Source organism: Leiobunum rupestre, chromosome 6, assembly GCF_980474605.1.
Source record: "Leiobunum rupestre chromosome 6, qqLeiRupe1.1.hap1, whole genome shotgun sequence".
NCBI lineage: Eukaryota > Metazoa > Arthropoda > Arachnida > Opiliones > Sclerosomatidae > Leiobunum > Leiobunum rupestre.
In genome coordinates this window covers 11,684,900-11,700,800 of record NC_143389.1, presented here as the reverse complement: position 1 = coordinate 11,700,800, position 15,901 = coordinate 11,684,900, and the positions used below count along the sequence as shown (strand labels likewise).

General features: G+C 40.8%; 2 protein-coding genes across 2 annotated transcripts; both read left to right on the top strand.

The window, feature by feature from the left end:
- The first annotated feature begins 1,249 nt into the window (after positions 1-1,249).
- Positions 1,250-8,964, top strand: LOC149939269 (uncharacterized). Its single transcript, XM_090179087.1, has 4 exons — positions 1,250-1,327; positions 2,400-2,495; positions 8,166-8,267; positions 8,917-8,964. The coding sequence occupies exons 1-4, from the start codon at positions 1,250-1,252 to the stop codon at positions 8,962-8,964; spliced, it is 324 nt and encodes a 107-aa protein (XP_090035213.1).
- A 3,824-nt stretch (positions 8,965-12,788) lies between these two features.
- Positions 12,789-15,648, top strand: LOC149939268 (uncharacterized). The gene is made up of 5 exons (XM_090178163.1): positions 12,789-12,915; positions 13,739-13,863; positions 14,396-14,509; positions 14,565-14,768; positions 15,502-15,648. Exons 1-5 carry the CDS (start codon positions 12,858-12,860, stop codon positions 15,586-15,588), a joined length of 588 nt encoding a protein of 195 aa, XP_090034289.1. The 5' UTR covers positions 12,789-12,857; the 3' UTR covers positions 15,589-15,648.
- The last annotated feature ends 253 nt before the right edge of the window (positions 15,649-15,901 follow it).

The window sequence follows — 15,901 nt, the reverse complement described above, 5'->3', positions numbered from 1 at the left end:
CCGGAGTGTATGGCATTGACCTTCGATGAGTAAGGCCAACCTCTTCAATAGTGATACGGTGGAATTCGTCGTTGACATATTCAGTCCCATTATCGGTGATCAGTTCGCGGACAATATGTTCGTAATTCTTGCAGCCAGCGAGAAACTCCTTGAGATAGTCAACCACTTCAGATTTCTTCGACAGGAAATATGTCATTCGTAAACCGGAATACTCGTCTTTGAAGAGGAGGTAATAGTGCTTTCCTCCCAGCGATGGCCTCGGTGATGGCCCCCAGAGATCTGAATGGACTTTTTCTCCAGGTTTCGTGGCCTTGTCAATACGGGTACCGAAATTTTGACGAGACATCTTCCCATAGACGCAGCCCTCGCATAGCGTATCCTTTTTCGAATCAGTGACTTCACATCCAAGCTTTTTCAACGTAGCAGCAACATGGCGTTTGTCTTGGTGACCCAAGCGTTCATGTCAAACTTGGAGATCAGCTTTCTTGTCGTTCCTTGGATCTGCGGCAAGGTAGACCCGAGTTGGCGGCTGGTCTACCGTGACATCCAAGCGGTTCAAAGATTCGACTTTCCCAGGAAGACATAGTTGACGCTTGCCTCTCTTCTCGTTGTATAGCCCACAGGTAGTTGATGACGCTCAGAACTCCAGCTTCGGATTACTTCTTATGGCAGCCTTGAGTGAGAAGACGGTGCATGCAAAGTCACTAATATACCAGACGTCATGGATAACGTCGCAATGAACGGTATTGCCGACTTTGTAACGTATTCGGATGTCCCCTTCTCCGTCTGCTATCCTGTGCGCCTTGTTACCAACTTGCAGCGTAGCTGGGCTATCGAAAGGTCGGAAGTGACATACTTGGTCGCATCATTCGTAACATGCTGTGTTGCTCCTGAGTCAAAGTACCAGCTTCTTTCGGTGGATGACCCAGGCTGCTAGGTAACCGTCGTTACTATTGACCTCTGAGGTGTTGCGGCTGCCTCTGACAGGTTTCCTGGGCTTCTTGCAATCTTTTGAAAAATGACCTGGCTGATTACAGTTGTAGCATCTTGGCAATTTCTTCCGAGGATTCCGGTTCGTTGCCTGTCCGGAGTTTCCGTTGCCTTCTCGACGAGCTATAAGCCCGGATGAATCTGCTGAAGCGTTGTCATCTCGTGTTGCGCGTCCAATTAGAAGGCGCTCAACCTCAGCGACAGTCTGCTTTTCGTCCGGCAGTGTATCCCACAACATGCTGAACTCTCGGTATTCATCATGCGGCAAGGACTCGAAAATGCAAGCAACCAGAATGCAGTCATCGTTTACATTTTTGCATTTCGTTGCGATCAAAAGGTTCATAGCAGATAATTAGCCTTATGCCTCATCAGCACTGACTCTAGGTAGTGGCGACCTTTAGAACCATCGAAATACTATAACCAATCAGAGGTGGATAAAAAATTATTTCAAATTTTCCGCCGTTATTACTGAGATCTGATTGGATGAACAATCACTCTTTATGTTAATCTCCGTGCAAGGTTGGTTCCTTTCTGAACAGTGAAATGAGCGAACCGACGCGACCAACATAACCGAAACGACACGACCGATGCTTACGTAATATTTTCACATAGTCTGAACGCTGCTTAAGTCTTTTCAGTTAACATAGAACCAACAAAGAAGTGCAAACACGATTTGTGATTACAAAACCCAAAGCATCTGTCTGGCAGACAAAATAACTACAGTTTACGAATATCTCGTTGCTCTATTTAAATTGAAAAGGCTAAAGGGTTAAGGAATTGTTTCGTCGGATAAAAAAGGAAACTTTTTGAAGGTCTAGTCTTTAAGTAGAGTTTTCAAAGATGGATCAATGGTCCAAAACTCCTGTCATATTGTACAGAGTGCGAGTAACGGAGAGTGTGAAATGCGGATTCGTATTCTAAGTCACTGTGCGCCAATTATTATCCCTAATCTTAAAAACACTTTATACTCCCTTTAAAATGAATGCTTAGTCTTGTCTGATGTGTGCTTGTAATTATGACAAATTAGATATCAGACTACCTGTTTATAAGTTTCGATATTATCAGATCAGAAAAGTAAGGTAGTGGAGTGGCTAGCTCTTTCGTCTCGCAGCAAGAGGAGCCGAGTTCGATCCCAGGTTGTGGCACTGGGTGAAAACACGGAACCTCTACGGCGTTAAGTTTACATGCTCTCTCAACGCTGGATAAAGGGGTTTTCCCCCGAGTTCTTCGGTTTAATCTTTCCATAAAAGCTGTAGAAGTTAACGGTAGTTAGTGTAGGGAGCTGTTAGTTCACGTGGCATGAAGGGCTTACCACCACCCTACCTCGCAATTTAACCCGACCACCTAAATGAAAGGCAATTAAAGTCGCTAGCTGATTATTATTATTAAAAAAATTGCGTATATTTCAGTTTTGTTACCACGGTAAATGTCTAAGGAGATTTGATGATGAAAATTCGGACCAAGGAAAGGTCTGCTGGTTCCTGGGTCTGAAATGGCCTGTTGCGGTAAGGAAGTGTCGTCTTGGACATTTAAACTAATAAACTCAATTATTGGAATTGCATTGCCCACCAGCACTTCTATCAAATTCAACGCGTGTGAGTAAAAATTTTAAATGTCAATCTTAAAGATATTAGACCTAACTTTGTTCGCTTAGTATATTACGCACGTATTCAATATTTGAGTGGAATTTTTTCCAATATCGAACACGGTGACGGTTGTATACAATTGAACCGAATCCCGTTCGACCGAATCCCATTGAACCGAAAAGTATTTTCGTTTATAACCCAACATGGCGGGATTCAGTTGAATGGGAAATTTAAATCTGGTTCGTTTTCACTTCGGGTAGGTTAGTTCAGGTTGGGTTGGGTTAGGTTTGGTTAGATATGTTAGGCAACTATTTCACGTCGGGTCTTATCAAGGTTATTTTCCAATATTAAACCCGGAAAATATCAAATTTCAAGGGAAAAAGGTCTAAAAATACACGTCGGTACGAAATAATAAATATTTAAGACATAGCTTAGTCCAAATTTATTGGAGTTTTAAATCCAATGTTAATCAGCAAAGCTACACTACACTAACTAATTAATGAAACTAGTGAGAAATCATAACGTAGTGATTTAAAAAAACAAACGTTTATTAAGAATGAGTACTTTACAAGATGAACGACATATTAGGAGTGACGGTAATAATAAACGCTGTAAGCGAATATATATACACTTATGGTTAAAAAATAGTAAGATAAGATTAGTGATTAAAAATATACCTTATTTACAATAAACATTTTTAACCTATTAAAAAAACTAAACGAGAAAAGCCGATAACGCTTTTTATCTTCAACACTCGCCCTCGTTGACGACTTTCTCGTACTGCCGTAAACTGAGATTCTGACGGTGGCGGGTGAAGACTTCTTTAGGTAGTGGCTTTGTGAAAATGTCGGCCAGCTGTTCTTCACTCGGGACATACATAACGTCGATGACGCCCTCTTCGACCAGTTCACGAATGTAGTACTGACGAATACTGATATGTTTCGTTCGGCGATGAAACTCAGGATTTCTGATGAGTTTAATGGCCCCTGCATTGTCGACTCGGAGTACGGGTACATCATCGTCTACGTTGAGACCCAGGAAAGACTTGATTCGTTCAATCCAGACGACATCTTTCGCCGCTTCAGTGGCAGCTACCAGTTCAGCCTCTGTGGTTGATAGGGCAACGGATTGTTGCTTTCTGCTCGCCCAAGTAACTGGAGTTGAGCCAATTAGGCATACGATCCCAGACGTTGAACGTCTTGTTTTCTCACAACCACCGTAATCAGCGTCGCTGTAGGGGATGGTTGTCATGGAATTCTCGGACTTGAATAGGAGACCAAGTGTAGAGGTCCCTCTAAGATATCGAAAGATCCTTTTCACCCAGTTCCAGTCGGCGACTGTGGGGTTGGCCATAGCTTGTGACGCTCGATTAACAGCGTACTCTATATCAGGTCGTGTTCCTGTCGCTGCGTATCTGAGACTTCCAATGGCCGAGGCATATATGGTCGTTGACTCGAAACTCTCCTGACTTTTGGTTGGTCGTGTCTGGACTGCCGATAGGAGTGCTCACTGGTTTACAGTCTTCCATGTTGAACCTTTCAAGAACCTTCTCGATGTAGGCGCTTTGGTGTAAGAATACGGAGCCGTCGCTTAACTGAACGATTTTCAGTCCAAGATACGTTGACGCTTTTCCGGTTATGATTTCGAATTCATCGCTGAAGTCGTGAAGAAAGTCATCAACTGCTTTGATGGTACTGCCGGCAACCAATCCATCATCGACGTAGAGGATCAAGACCAAGAAAGCGTCATTGGTTGAGTAAATATATAGACAGTGATCTCCATCAGCACTCTTGAAGCCATGGTTCTGAAGCGATTTGTCAATTCGTTCATTCCAACATCGTGGAGACTGTTTAAGACCGTAGAGACTTTTCTTTAACTTCCAGACTTGTCCACTACTATTGTCGAAACCTTCAGGTTGACGCAGATAAATTTCTTCGGATAGCTTCCCATGAAGGAATGCGGTCTTTACGTCGAATTACCTGAGGTTGAGATTTTTCTGGGCAACTAGGTTGAGAAAGATTCGTAGTGTCTCGAATCGGGCAACTGGAGCGAAAGTCTCATTGAAGTCGATTCCCTCTCGTTGCGTAAAACCTTTTGCGACAAGCCGGGCTTTGTGCTTGACGATCGTCCCATCTTCATCATTCTTTGTACGAAAGACCCGACGATTTCCGATTATCTTGCGACCAGGTGGAGGATCAACCATTTCGTAGACGTCGTGTCTTTTCATTGCCGAAAGTTCATCTACCATCGCTTTCTCCCACTCGGCGGATTCGTTGCTTGAACGTGCTTCTCGTGCCGTTTGTGGTAACATGTCGCAGATGAGGAATGCTTTATTTGCTAGCTGGCAGCTCTGACATGGTTGGACTTTCCTTAGTGTTGAACGATCTCTAAGGACTGGACCGCTCTTCTCAGGTTGATTGTCCTGGACATTGTCAGGAAGAGACACTGTTGCCTCATTATGTCCGATAGCCACGTCTTCCGACGCTTCGACGGATTTGGTTGTCTCGTCGTTTGAGTAGTCGGCAGCTCTGGTTGGCATGCCCGATGGTGCATTAGTGGCTCTGGCTGGTCCGTCTTTTGATGAGTTGGTGGCTCTGGTAGGCCAGTTTTCGCAAACGAAATCGTCGGTCAATTGCTCGCCCTGGCTGGAGGACTCCCCAGAGACAGGAATCCAGGAATCAGGAACGCACGTCTCGGGATTGAATTTGACATCTCGAGATCTTAGTACGTCGTCCAGCTCTGGAACATAAACTCGATATCCGTCTGCATTGTCTTCATAGCCAACCAGGAAACCTTTATACGCCTTCCGAGACAGCTTCTTTCGCTTCTCTTTTGGTATGTGGACAAAGCACTCAGTGCCAAAGACACGCAGATGCTGGATCGATGGGTTTGTCTTCCCTGTCCACAATTCAAACGGCGTCTTCCCAGCAATGCATGTAGGTGCTGTTCGGTTCAGGACATAGACGGCTGTGTTCACCGCTTCAGCCCAGAGTTTCGGTGGTAAGTCCGATCTGGAATGCAACATGGCCCTTACAGACTCCATGATCGTACGATTTTCTCGTTCAGCGACCCCGTTCTGTTCAGGCGTGTATGGCATGGACTTGCGGTGATGTAGCCCTTCTTGAGACGTCCATTGACGGAACTCTTCATTGACATATTCATTCCCATTATCCGTGACCAGCTCTTGTACTGTGTGATTGCGGGTTCGGCAAAAGGCAAGGAAATCTTTGAAACAATTGACTACTTCGGATTTCTTCGTTAGGAAATATACGGCTCGAACACTGGAATACTCGTCTTTGAATAGGAGGTAGTATTTCTTCCCTTTCATGGACGGTGTTGGTGATGGTCCCCAGAGATCTGAATGGATCCTTTCACCTGGTTTCGTAGCCTTCTCCAAACGAGTGCCGAAACTGTGCCTAGTCATCTTGCCGTAGACGCACCCTTCACAGAGCTTGTCAGACGTCTGGTTTAGAACTTCGTATCCGAGTCTCCGTAACGTCGCTGCTACATGCCGTTTATCCTGATGACCCATGCGTTCATGCCAGACTTGGAGATCTGCTTTCCGGTCATTTCTCGGATCTGCTGCGATGTGAGCGGAGCATGATGGCTGCATGACTTTGATATCCAGACGATACAGACTCTCGACCTTGCCAGGTACACAAAGGTTCCTTTTGCCTCCGACAACTTCATAGAGACCGCAAGAATTTGCTGTGACCTTGAACTCCAGATTCTTGTTTCTCTTCATTGCGCTTTTTAGCGAGAAAACATTGCAGGCAAAGTCATGGATGTGCCAGACATTGTGGACTACCTCTTGATAGAGTTTCTTTCCGATCCGGAACTGAATCCTTATGTCTCCTTCACCATCCGCTGTCATCTGCGTCTTGTTTCCAATATGAAGAGTCGCTGGAGTAGCGAACTTGCGGAAGTTTAGGAACTTTGTGGCGTCGTTCGTAATATGCTGTGTAGCACCAGAGTCAAAGTACCATGCTGCTTCAGACGATGAGCAAGCAACGAGACCGTTTGCTGCGATCAGACCCCCAATGCTGGTGCGATTACTTTCGTCAACGCTCGTCCTTCTAGGAGTTTTCCTTTGTCCTCGGCAGTCTTCTGCTATGTGACCAAACTTTCGGCAATTGGTACATTTTGGCTTACGTCTTACGGTTTTTTTCTCATTTGAGGTGCCAGAGTAACTTCCGTTACTGCGTTTTACCATAAGACCAGAGGAATCTCCAAACGCGTCGCCCTCTCGAGTTGCACGGCCGATTAACAGACGTTCTAATTCTGCGACAGTCTGTTTCTCTGTTGGCAGCGTGTCCCAGAGCATACCGAATTCTCGATACTCATCCTGAGGTAGGGACTCGAAGATGCAGGCAATCAGGATGCAGTCGTCGAATGTTACGTTCTTCTCTGTCTGTGCCGTTGACAAGATATCTGTCCAGAGAGAACACATCTGGGCAATGTGGGTGGCCATGTCGACGTCTGGTGACTTCGTAGTTCGCATAAGTTGCGCCAGAAGCTTACGCAGACGGTTGGACGACTTCTGCTCGAAAATTTCAAGTAGTTTGTCCCACATCTCCTTTGGTGTCTCGCAATTTGTGATCATGTTTTGGACCTTTTTGGATAAGGTTGACCAGATGATGCCACGGACTGTACTGAATGCCACTCTGTATTTTTTCTTGTTTAAGGTGTATTCAGACTTCTCTTCTGCTGTTGCTGATAATAACGGCCCCGCGGGTTCAACCCATTCACCAGTCAATATCTCGTAAACGTCTCGTACGGTGAGGATGTCGACTATTTGTCGTTTCCAACTCCTCCAGTTCTCCGGACCAGACAGCTTTTCAACGTCTTGGCGAAGTAGGCTATCCATGGTGGCTTTCGGGAACTGTTGACCAGGATACGGATTACTGTGATGGTAACTGGGACCAGGATACCGGATTCAGCAAGCAGTAGACTTGTTCATCAGTGTTGCTGTTGCGCAGTGGGAGCATGCTGGGCCCATAACCTATTGGAGTTTTAAATCCAATGTTAATCAGAAAAGCTACACTACACTAACTAATTAATGAAACTAGTGAGAAATCATAACGTAGTGATTTAAAAAAACAAACGTTTATTAAGAATGAGTACTTTACAAGATGAACGACATATTAGGAGTGACGGTAAAAATAAACGCTGTAAGCGAATATATATACACTTAAGGTTAAAAAATAGTAAGATAAGATTAGTGATTAAAAATATATCTTATTTACAATAAACATTTTTAACCTATTAAAAAAACTAAACGAGAAAAGCCGATAACGCTTTTTATCTTCAACAAAATTAGATATACTATCGTCACGTAACCTACGATATATAAATATGTATCACTAACGGTATATTGAATGAAAACCGCGCAAAACGCGGTTTTCGGTCGATTGGAATTCGGTTGAATGGTACATTCGGACGAATGGGATTTCGGTCCAATGGTCTACAATCTACGGTGACACTTCTGTAAAAGAACCAAACGCGGAATCTAATTTGAGTTAGATAGTTTGTTTGTCCACTGCGTAATTTTGTTGTTGTAAGCACTAAGCCGTTAAGTCTTTAATGCAGAAACCAAATCAACAATGCACTATCCTGTGCATGCCGGAAACTCGGACCAAAGGCTCAATTCTGGAGGTGCCGAACAAACAAGGATCCGCCTGTTTACAAGGGGTAAGACATCACCCCAACAGCAGTCTTCAATTATGGACGGAGTCTGTAGCGAATACGCGTCTGCCGACGCGAAATTTTTGTTTAGGATTTTAAGTTTCCGAATCAAAATGGAGCCAGGCATGTGGTTACAACCAACTGCTGGAAAGTCGTTTCTGTCCCATTGGGTTTTCGCTCAATTTAAAGGGTCACTGATAAAAATTTTAAGGCGTTATAGTTGCCCTGACTTGTTTACTTAAATATTTAACTTATTTTTCAATGACTACGCTCATTTAGCTTCGCCTCGCAGGCTCCCACCTCTTATCCAGTTGATAAGTTTCTAATTTTACTTTCGAGTGGGTCTTTATACTTTCGAATTTGAACATATTTCAACCTGATTATAGCGCATCTGCGTAGGTTCGTCTAAACTGATTTGGAATGACCCTTTCAATAACAAATGAGTCCCACCTCTTATCTAGTTGATAAGTTTCCAATCTTACTTTCGAGTGGGTCATTCTATGTTCGCATTTTGACATATGGCGCTTCGAACCTGATTTACAGCGCATCTGCGTAGGTTCGTCTATTACTAAACTGAAGTGGAATACCCCTTCAATAACAAAAGTGTCCTTAGATCGTTTCCTACCACTGACTCGCTTTCTTTCCGTTTTTGCAGACGAAAAGAGGACAATGCTTCGGAACCAGGTGCTTAGTAAGTTATTGACGACAAGGTTCACAAAAATGAACAAGATGTCACGGACATTTTAATACACACAATCGCCCAATGTATTAGATATATTTTAAATATTAAATTTAATTTTGAACTAATTTTCAATCATCCTGTACTTAATAAATCCAAGAGGAATTTTATCGAAATTGATTAATTTGAGTTACCTGGTTTTAGAAATAAGGTAGCGAAAGGTGAACACTGAAATTTAAATTATTTTTCACGCAAACCGAATTTTTGGAGTTAAGTGGCTTTGGAAATATTTTAGCGAAATGCGAACTGTTCTTGGAGTTAGATGGTGCCTGTATTAATTGGTACCAAAATTCAAATATCACAATTGTGCGTAAGTTGAATGATGTTTACTGCGAGTTGGCCAGAAATCTAACTTAAATGGTTTTTATACATTTCAATTCGAAAATCTTCTAAAATTATTATATGAGCAAATTACCAACTTATGGCAAAAATTAATATTGGGCTCTATTGAGGATCTGATTTTTTTTCTATCGATTGACATATCAATGACCCTTCTAAGCCTTATAATTGAAGCGTTATGTCAGATTCTGCGGATAGTTTCCATTGCTCCGTGTAACATTGTAACTTATAAATCAATAAAAAAAACCTCGAAAAACTTAAAATAAGAACAAAATCTGCATAGAAATTGATTAATAGATTTCCAAGTAACAATAACTGTATACCTTCACGTACACACGTCCATAATATCAATTACGAATACGGGACATCGACGACACCAGAACAAGAATACAAAGCCATTAAAAATTATTTTCAAAAAACAAACAAAACAACAGGTAAAAAATTACATTAGATATATAAACGATGAGCCCTCATGGCAAACAAGTAGATCTTTATAAAAACATCACATGACTGTCATGATATCAAAAAAAAATTGCCATTGGCCAATAATGGCACGTGATATTTACACCTTTAAGAATTTTCTTCCATTTATTTTCACGTTGTTATGAATCCAGCTCAACACTAGATCATCGTGTCACTACAACTAAAAGACCATTATTACCCTTTTAGCGGAAATGTTTTTCTAAACCGAAACGGGAAAATGACAATCGGATTTCGTTTACGCTCCTGCATTACGATTCTGCTTAATTGCGTTGTAAGAAGACGTGGAAATACAAATCCGCTTTTACTTCGGCTATCGTTTTCCACTGGTGTTCGACCAGGAAAATGTGTTGAATCGCTTGTTGGGTTCAATTAAAAATTTTATTATAAAATACGCCAATTAATGATGTTCGATTTAACTTTCTATTGACACCAATCGTAGGAAATCTATTCCTTTTAACTGTTAAGCTAACTACTTCGTATCCAACAAACAGATCCGTTTATTTGAGCTTAACAACACTTCGTATTTGTTTAGATACTGACTCCGGCTTAGGTGGACTTTTCTTCTATTTTTATTAATTTTACGATGTCTCATCGCATTTTCCCATGATAGACTATCCCCTTCTGGAATCAAAACGGCTATGGTCCACCAAGCACAGTTTAATTATAAAAGGAGGTCGTACGTTAAAGTTCAAGTATTTTAAAGGGTTTAAATTTATTTTTAAAAATTTTCGTATATCTTAACAACCTCATTGAATGGGAACGAGGGGTGCTCCATGACTTGCAGCTAAAATGGCGTTGTAAGTATCTTTGTTTTACGCTGACTATCCGATCCAAAATCTCGGCTGTCCAAAATTGCTCGATCTGGGAAATTGTTTCACTAAGCTGTGAGGCTATGGAAAAAAAGGTTCAAATTTTCAAAAAAAATTCGTTTCATTTTTTCAAACCAACGATATTCTTATGTTTTCGATGACGCTCTACAAGTTTTCCATTGACAAATTAATTCCAGCACCTAGAGGTGAAAAATTACGTTTTGGAAAAACGTGAAATCGATTAAATTTTGTTAGCTAGTGTCCTACGGCAGGTATTACGTACCATAAAAATTTCAACGTTCTAGAAAGCATAGTATAAAAACAAATAACGTTTTCAAGCAAAAAACAGCCTGTAAATCAACGGTAAAACCGTCGTTAGACTTCATTTGAGACGAAATGGCCGACAGTGACCGCTAGGAGCAGCAAACACAAGGAGAACTCAGCTAGCCTTTAAACACGCTAACGCAGTGTTGTGTACCAATTTTATTGGATGAACCTTTACGCTGAACGTTTTACGGAAAGGGGGAAGACAATTTCCGAATTTTCCCCTTCCGACGGCAGCAGGCGCTAAAGCGTTTAACCAATGACAAGAAAATGCACGACTTTTGACGTGTTGCGTTCTCTTTGTGTCAGGTGCTGTGTTTGTTGCTCCTAGGTTTAAGTAATTTGGTTGATGTTAAAAAATCGATTCTTGGAACCAAAGTCATTGTCAAAATTATAACAATTCGGCCCACACCGTAATATTAGTTCCACATCAGTGTATTCGAGTGGGCAAACCCATAAACCCTTAGTAGACAAAGGTAGGTAAACTAATACAAAAGCTGTTGAGACTACGTGATTTATTATCGTTTGATATATAAATTGCCACCCTAAGTTAAAGAGTGGATCCCGCCACCATCAGGAGACCCGGGTGGGCAAACTAATATAAAAGCTGTTGAGCCCATGTGATTTCCTATTGTTTGATATATAATTTACCAATCTGTGTTAAAGAGTGCGCACCGCCCACCCTCTGGATATCGTTAGATAGACGGAAAGTATCAAAGGTGAGATAGGTAAGCAAAACACGACGAACATAATTCTTTTAAATTATTGAAATTAGTGGAAATATGATTTAAAGAAATTCTTAAACTGGGATTCAAATGTGTTTATTTTAGGAAATTTATATCAAACATTTGGGTAGTTTAGGCAAATTCATAAAAAATAAATTAATAAATTAATTTATATCATTTATTTTTCGCAGCTCCATTTACCGTGTCGTTGCTTTTCCACGACAAGAAATATGAAGAAATTCATGTAACCAATAGAATTTGGAAGTTTAAATACTAATATAACAATAACAACAACAACAATAATAATATAAACAATAATCAGCTAGGTTAATACCCTTGGCACCACCTTAGGACTAAGTCATCAAGCGACTTTTAAAGCCATTAATTCAGGTGGCCGGGTTACAATGCGTAGGAGGGTGGTGGCAAGCCCTTCACTTACTATTACCGTTAACCTCAACAAGTTTTTTGGAAGGGGAAACCGAAGAACTAGAGGGAAAACCATCTAGCCAGTGGGGAGAGAACCTGCAAACTCAACGCAGAAAGAGTTGTTCCGAGTTTTTCAGCCAGCAGTGCTACAAGTTGGGATCGAACCCGGCTCCTCTTGCTGCAAGGCGAAAGTGCTAACCACTCCGTCACCCCACAGAAAGTCGTTTCATCTATGACTTGATTTAAGACGAAAATAAAACTAAAACACTATTGCAATAAGAATTAATTTGGTTTTAAAAATACGAATAATCTAGTGGCAATTAGTTGGAAACGTTTTTGGCCAAACTAAATGGCTCTTAAAAGTTGTAAAGACTGAACGCCTCTTAAATGGAAATCTAAAAAGCAGAATAGGGTTAAACTGCAATGACAAGTATACGTGACAGCGATTCAACGAAAATGTTTAATTCACTTTTATTTCCCTCCAACAAAGAAAAATATTCTTTATCGTTCAGAATTATAGAGCATAGTGGACACATAAAGGATAATGGAAAATCGGTCACTGTCAATAAATATGATTCGACTATTATACGTTAAATTGGAAAATATGTCCAACACTATTTGAAACAATTCATTTGAAATAAATTGACCTTGTATAAAATTGCTATATAAAGGGACGGCCGAGTTTGCTTATCTCATCCAAGCATTTGGAAAGCAAGAGGTATTAGAAGATATCTTTGCAAAATCCACAATCATGATGATCAGTGTCGCTGTATTGCTGGCCGTAGTATCTGTGCTGGCCACAGGAGGAGGTAAGTCTCTTTGAATTTTAAACAGTTAAGGGGCGTTCAGACTATACTCTTTTAGGGACCAATTATTTCGCCACCAAAATTGTACAACTACTTGGCAGTGAATTCAGTAATGCGAATAGCATAGTTGTTGGCGAACCACAACGGCCAATTGGTTTCGGGTAGGTGACCAATTTTTGGGTGCATGATATGTTTGGATTTACAACTATTTGAAAATGATCCAATAAAGTTAAGGTTGTCCAGGACGTCATGAAACTTCGACCAATCGTCGGCTTTTATGATCGCTATTATCGAAAAAGCGGACATGACAGGCTCTAAATTATAATTTTCATACAGAACAGAATACAGTAAAACATAAAAATAAAGACTCGACCATTGAAATCATAGCAGACGATAATAAAAAATACTGATATTCATTGGTGGAACCCAAATCGTTAGCAATTGTCGTGCTATTGCGATCCACAAAAATTGAATATAAGGCCTTTATTGGTGGAAAGATGTGAACAGCGTACAATTTCCAATTAACTGGTACATCCGATATCAACAACTAATATGACACCAATAAAATTGCATAGTCTGAACGGTACTTAATTCACCGTAACTGAGAATACGCAGGCGCTACTTTCATGATAGTATCCGCCAACGGCGGGAAGGGAGAGCCTGCTCCTACGAGAGGAGCGGTGGGTCTTCAACCCTTCAGCTCCGGAAAGTAAAGAGTCGTGGGTTTTCTTCGGGAAATCACGAGGTGAACAGGGTGGTGCCTTATATTCTCACTTCACGGTAATTTATTCCTGGTAATACACGCGTAACAACCTTTGAAATATAGTTGGACCAAAATCACCAGTCCTTAAATTGACCAACAAGCCTGAAATTGCTGAACAGTGCAAGAGAAGCACAAACGGGGCCCTTAGAACCGCAGTCGTGCAAGGGATGAAAATTGAGGGAGATGTGGTAAATATAATTAGCTTTTTCATACTTATGCATAAATGACAGGGTTATTCGACTTTTAGGAGGCTAGATTACGACGCTATTCCAGTAAGAGATAAAAGTCAAATATAATTTTCCTCGCTTGGGTGAATTAGGGGGATTTTATGTTGATTTGTCAGCAGCAATATCTATTGCGGATAAACAGAATATCGTGAAAAATATAAGAAAACAATAGTAGGGACGAATGGGTATAAAAATGAATTAACAAATTTGTTTACTTTTATAACTTTGAAAATAGCTACATGTTTTCAGTAAAAATGTAAAATAAAAGTAATAAAAAAAAGTTTTAACTAGGAAACCTATAGGGCATCTCAGTCAATAGATATAAAAGAGACTGGGATCTGACTTATGAGAAACTATTTAAAAGCTTGCGTAATAAAACCTAAAAATATTGAATAACCTTGATAAATCTTTCCTTGTAGATTTGCTGAAATAACAAATACGAGCGTGTTAGGACAAAGGTGATTTTGAACTTAACCATTTTAACATCCAACAGTCAGATCTAGACCAGTGTAAAATCGACTGTTTGATTACGGATGAAAAGAAGAACAAGAAGACCAAGATTGATAACTTGCCGAGGGACGACTTTGATGCTTGCGAAGGTGGACAGGTATGCGAGTCCAAACGAGTCGAATAAGTAGCCCTTCTAATTGAGAAAAACGCAGGGTTGCTTGAAGGGAAAATGCGTGGCGACAGACGATGTCGCCGTGAAGGCTTGCAAAACTCTGTACAGCGGTTCACCCGTTATAGGCGAGCCAGATTCTACCGCCCCCACTAACTGCAAGGCCAAATGCACCATCAAGGGTGTCGACGCTCAGAAAACTTGCGGAAAGCCCAATCTCGCCGAAGGCACCCCGTGCAATACTAAAGTAAGTGTTCCACCGGAAGCAGATCGTCGTGTATGAATGTATCCAGTGGCGAATTAACTATCCCCCTGCCCTTGTCTTGAGCTGTATTAATTCCCCTTGACCTTAAACTGGCCTTGTTTCGGAACCCCCTTTCTCTTGGCAAGTTCCAAGTTCCAAGTTGCAAGGCATAAACTTATTGGTTAATCTGCCAAGGAATGTCTTAGTTTCGACGTGGTGACGTATTCGAGGAACTAAGAAATAGTCCTCTCTGCAAAGTCCATCTCAAACATTTTTTAAATCCCCATAACTTGATAAGATATCTCTTACTTGCTTAGTATCCAGCTAGGTCTTTAAAATTAAAGAAGTTTCTTTGCAGACTCTACGCACTTTACATTAGGTGTACACAGCATTAAGGCTTAAAATTATCCCCTTGTGAAATGCCAAAATCACACTCCTTAGGAATATTTATATCAAAAACCTATTTTATCGATAAAGAAAGTTTTATAAAGTTTGTTATGTTTGCCCAACACTCATTTTTTACCGACAGATCTTTTGGACGTCTGCAAAGAAGCATGTTTCAAGCGAAAACCATTAGCGCGATATAAAGAGATGAACATTTCTCTTTTAGTAGATATATTAAACGCTTTTGCTACGGCTAATTGGGAAATGCCCTCAGACACTCGTTAATTCTTCGAAATCAGTGTTACTCTTTAAACCCAATCAATGAACTCATTGTTTTGTATTACTTTTTTAGAGCGCTTCCGGCTTCACGTGCCAAAGTGGCCAATACTCAAACAAGCCTACTACCGCAGCAGCCACCACAACTAAAGCAACAACTTGAAATTAATGTAGCATCACCCAGAAATTTCTGATCTATTTCAATAAAACACGAAAGCAGCAATCTTATTTTTAATTTTTTAGAACTAAATACTATCTACATTTGTTCCTTAAATTTATGTTTACAAAATTATACACCAGGACGTACAGTTTATTGAGGTTCCTTCTCTGTCCCAATAGTCAACAAAGCTTAACATACTTTTCTCAAATTTTTATTTACGGTGTTGAACTCAATCACTTATCGCATTTGAAAACGTGAGAGTTCGAATATGGGTTTGCGGTATTCGAAGTTTAGTAATTGAGTCCCTTCTGGGGTT